The sequence below is a fragment of the Gossypium hirsutum genome, chromosome D13, assembly GCF_007990345.1.
Source record: "Gossypium hirsutum isolate 1008001.06 chromosome D13, Gossypium_hirsutum_v2.1, whole genome shotgun sequence".
NCBI lineage: Eukaryota > Viridiplantae > Streptophyta > Magnoliopsida > Malvales > Malvaceae > Gossypium > Gossypium hirsutum.
The window spans coordinates 10,702,845-10,707,030 of record NC_053449.1 but is presented as its reverse complement, the minus strand read 5'-3'; the positions used below and the strand labels follow the sequence as shown (position 1 = coordinate 10,707,030).

At 37.8% G+C, this 4,186-nt stretch overlaps 1 protein-coding gene across 1 annotated transcript; it reads left to right on the top strand.

The window, feature by feature from the left end:
- The first annotated feature begins 398 nt into the window (after positions 1 to 398).
- Positions 399 to 2,242, top strand: LOC107919012 (pectate lyase). The gene is made up of 3 exons (XM_016848554.2): positions 399 to 1,440; positions 1,523 to 1,765; positions 1,862 to 2,242. The coding sequence occupies exons 1-3, from the start codon at positions 580 to 582 to the stop codon at positions 2,084 to 2,086; spliced, it is 1,329 nt and encodes a 442-aa protein (XP_016704043.1). The 5' UTR covers positions 399 to 579; the 3' UTR covers positions 2,087 to 2,242.
- The last annotated feature ends 1,944 nt before the right edge of the window (positions 2,243 to 4,186 follow it).

The following is a 4,186-nucleotide window of genomic DNA, read 5'->3' as shown; positions in this document are numbered from 1 at the left end:
AATTTTTATATGAAATTAAAATTATTTATAAAGCTGTTGTTTTCCGAAAAATGACTTAATTTTTCAAAAAGGTAAGTCATTTTATAAGAAAAAAAGCTTGTTTTCCGGTAACTATTTTCAATAAAACAAACGAACCTAAATTCAAGCCCCTTATAATCAAAATATAAAATAAAAACTAAATTTTATAGATAAACAAACTTAATCAAAGGAATTTTGAATTTTAAAAACCAAAGTTTATCCAAATTGGGAAATTTAGAAAGCTAAAATTCGTATTCCAACGGTCTCCGTAATTGTTGCGGCTGAAAGCACCGGGAGCAATGATTAAAATTAGGGAGGTATGTTGCTAATTTTAAACAATCCCAGTACTATATATACAATGATCCTTTACTCTTCAAAGCAGACCAAGCTTAAGTTGAACCTGTTGGCGAGGCTTGTCTCCTCTTGTCCGAGTCCTGTTTGCAAATCATTCATACAGTTTGCAGGACGTCGGCCTTGAAAAAAACCATTCATTTTAATAAACTTTTTTCTCCAACAGAATCGAATAGGAAATCCGAACACAGAAAGAAGCTAAAAGAAACAATGGCCGGAGTGGGAAATAAAAGTTTTAGCTTGATTTTATATTTCCTGTGCTTGGGGGTTATAATCCCTAGCCTCGAGGCTCACATCGCAGAATATGATGACTATTGGAGGGAAAGGGAGTTGCAAGCTAAAGAAAACCTGGAGAAGGCTTACAATCCTAACCCAGAGGAAGTCACCCAGCATTTCAACGACCATGTGGCCAGGACCTTGATGGGGTTTCGCACCAATTCCACGAGGAGGATGTTGAAGAAGCAGAAGGGAGGTCCTTGTGGAGCAACCAACCCTATCGATCAATGCTGGCGATGTGACCGCAACTGGGAAAGGAACAGGAAAAAGTTGGCTGATTGCGCACTTGGATTTGGCCGTGGTACTACCGGTGGAAAGGATGGACCCATTTACGTTGTCACTGATCCTACCGATGATGTTCTTAACCCAAGTTCCGGAACTTTGCGTCATGCTGTGATCCAGAACCGCCCACTTTGGATCACTTTCGCTAGGGGGATGATTATTAGGTTGAAAGAGGAGCTCCTTATGACCAGCAACAAAACCATCGATGGTAGGGGAGCCAATGTGCATATTGCTTATGGGGCTGGTATTACCATCCAGTTTGCCAAGAACGTCATCATTCATAACATCCATATCCATAACATCTTCCCTAGCAAAGGTGGCAAGATCAAGGATGGCGAGAACCACCTTGGGTTGAGGACAAGGAGCGATGGTGATGGCATCTCCCTTTTCGGAGCAACCAACGTTTGGCTTGACCATCTTTCCGTTTACAAGTGCTCCGATGGTATCATCGATGCTATTCAGGGTTCCACCGCCATTACCATTTCCAACTGCCACTTCACTGACCACAACGATGTAACCAATCCAAACCCCCCCACCCCCCTCCTTTTTATTTTTTGAAATCAATCCAAATAAATATTTGGCTGCTGCACTGCAGGTGATGCTGTTTGGAGCAAGCGACAGCTACAGTGCTGATGAGAAGATGCAAATCACCGTTGCTTTCACCCGCTTCGGTAAAAATTTGGTACAAAGGATGCCTAGGGTCCGATTTGGTTTCGTCCATGTTGTGAACAACGATTACCGTCATTGGATCATGTCCGCTATTGGAGGCAGCAGTCACCCTACAATTATCAGCCATGGCAACCGATTTAGAGCCCCACGTAACATTGCAGCTAAACAGGTAAGCCATTCCATTCTTGTGAGTTAATTTGGAGGTAAGTTCAAGTTCACATGTAAAGTAATATTAATAATGTTTGGGTGGGTGTTTTGCGTGAAGGTTTGCAAGAGGGAATATGCAACTGAGCAAGAGTGGAAGAACTGGGATTGGAGATCAGAGGGTGATTTGATGTTGAACGGTGCCATTTTCACACAATCAGGAGACCCGAAGGCCGCCAAGAAATTCGGAGGCTACAAGATGATAGCGTATAAGCCGGCTCACATGGTGCCACTCCTGGTGAGGTGGTCAGGAACACTCGAGTGCCGCCCAAACAAGCCTTGTTAGACCACTCGCAATTAACTCTCATCATGTAACCGCATTTCAACTTCAAGATATGAGCGAGATGTTTGGGGATATTGAGGAAATGTTTCTTTCTTTATTGTTTTCATTCTCCTTGCAAGGAGTTTTAATCATTTAATATTGATACAACATTTCCTTTGAGAGGCGCAAGAATTTGATTCATTCATTCATTCTCTCTCTTCTAACTAAATAATTTCATTCAATATTTTTTAATTAACTAATTTTATAAAAGCTATAATTATTTTATATATAATCATTTTTGAGAAACTGAGATTATCACATAACCTCTATGATATTATCACCTAATTTTTTACTTGATTATTTGTCATTGCATTTCATAAGCATTATTTTAGCTTATTGTTCTTGGAACATTGAAGAACTAAATTTCTAATTTAAATGATTTACATCTAAGAGATCTTTAATATTTCTTATTCCAACTATTGATAAAATAATTAGAGTTTTATATTTAAAACATATATTGTAGACCATTTTATTAACAAAGGCTCATTTCCAACTTTATTTACAGAAATGGGTTAATTTTTACATTATTTATCGGAAAGGACCGAAAAACACAAAACGCGTCCACGTAGGAGCGTTTTAGGGGAAAATTTCAGCAAATCGTGTCCCTAAGGGAGCGATTTTGCCATGTAAGCACAAAATGCGCGGACGTGGACGCACTTTGATGATGTGGCAAAATCGCTCCCTCAGGGACTGTTGGGGGGTCCAATGATAAAACAAACTATAAAAACCCCTCCTAATTTTTTTCACACAACATTTCTTCCAAATTTCTCAAAAAATCTCTCAAATTTCTCCCTAAATTTCTCAAAGCTTTCTTTAATTAAATTATTTCCTTTAATTTTTTTAAATTAGTATTATTTTTTTATAATTTCAAAAATATTTGATCATGTTAGCAATGGCCGGGGAATTAATTCGTCTCGATCATAAACATACCTCCGTCGAACAAATGAAAATGTTAAGGGTTAATTTTAATTTTTTAATATTATTTAATATTTTTTCATTTATATAATTTTAATTAATTTTTATTTTATAATTTTTTATAACAGTCTGTAGATCGGTGTTACAATGTTGTATTCGTAATATGTTTAGTCCTCCATCACTGTTAATAGAAAATTACTTGAGGGAAGTGGGTTTTTGGCAGGTGGCCAATATAGGCCGGGGGTGCAAGTTGGACCCGAAACTCATCAGCGCGTTAATAGATAGGTAGAGACCTGAGACACAAATGTTATCTTCCATGCAAAGAGTGTACCATCACTTTGGAGGACGTGTAGTTACAATTGGGATTGCCGGTGGATGGGTCCGCACTCATCGGGTCTGTTCAATCTGCTGATTGGGGAGCCATATGCTACGATCTTTTGGGTGTGATTATGGATAATATTTACGGAGGTTGGATTAAGATGGGATGGTTATGAGACACATTCCCGGAGCCGGGGAATGATTTGACTGAAGTAGAAAGAATACGATATGCTCGGGCATACATCCTTGAGATGGTTGAAGGTTATCTGATGTCAGACTTGTTACAAAACCTCATACATCTAAGGTGGCTACTAAAACTCGTTAATTTTAGAGCAGTTGGCGAACTTAGTTGGGGGTCTACCGTGTTGGTAGCATTGTACTAGGAGATGTGCGGGGCGACGCCACCAAATTAAGCCAAAATCAAAGGTTGCCTATCACTACTACAATCATGGTCTCGATTTTGTTTTCCATTTTTACGTTTTCGAGTGAACCACCTATATACATTCTCACTCATAATGAGGTAAAATTTATATTAGATTTTACAATTATCACATATATTTAAAATATAATTTTATGCTAAAAATTTATTTAATTAGGTGGAACCATTCGGCGAGTTATGTTGGAATACCTACCACTCTTGAAGATATACAGCTTCTATTAGACCAACGGTCAGAAGCGCATGTAAGTATTAAATAAAATATATATACATAACATAGTCGTTTCATATTTAGTATTTAGTATTTAGTATTATGTGTATAACTAATATTTTTATCATGTTCATATAGTTTCAATGGACACTATACGAGGATCCTACAATTTGGACAGTAATTC

Excerpts from the sequence above, each read along its gene's own strand:
- LOC107919012 (XM_016848554.2), top strand. The coding sequence starts at position 580 with ATGGCCGGAGTGGGAAATAAAAGTTTTAGCTTGATTTTATATTTCCTG. Across the intron at positions 1,441-1,522 it reads ACTTCACTGACCACAACGAT|GTGATGCTGTTTGGAGCAAG; the intron begins GTAACCAATCCA and ends GCTGCACTGCAG. Across the intron at positions 1,766-1,861 it reads GTAACATTGCAGCTAAACAG|GTTTGCAAGAGGGAATATGC; the intron begins GTAAGCCATTCC and ends TTTTGCGTGAAG.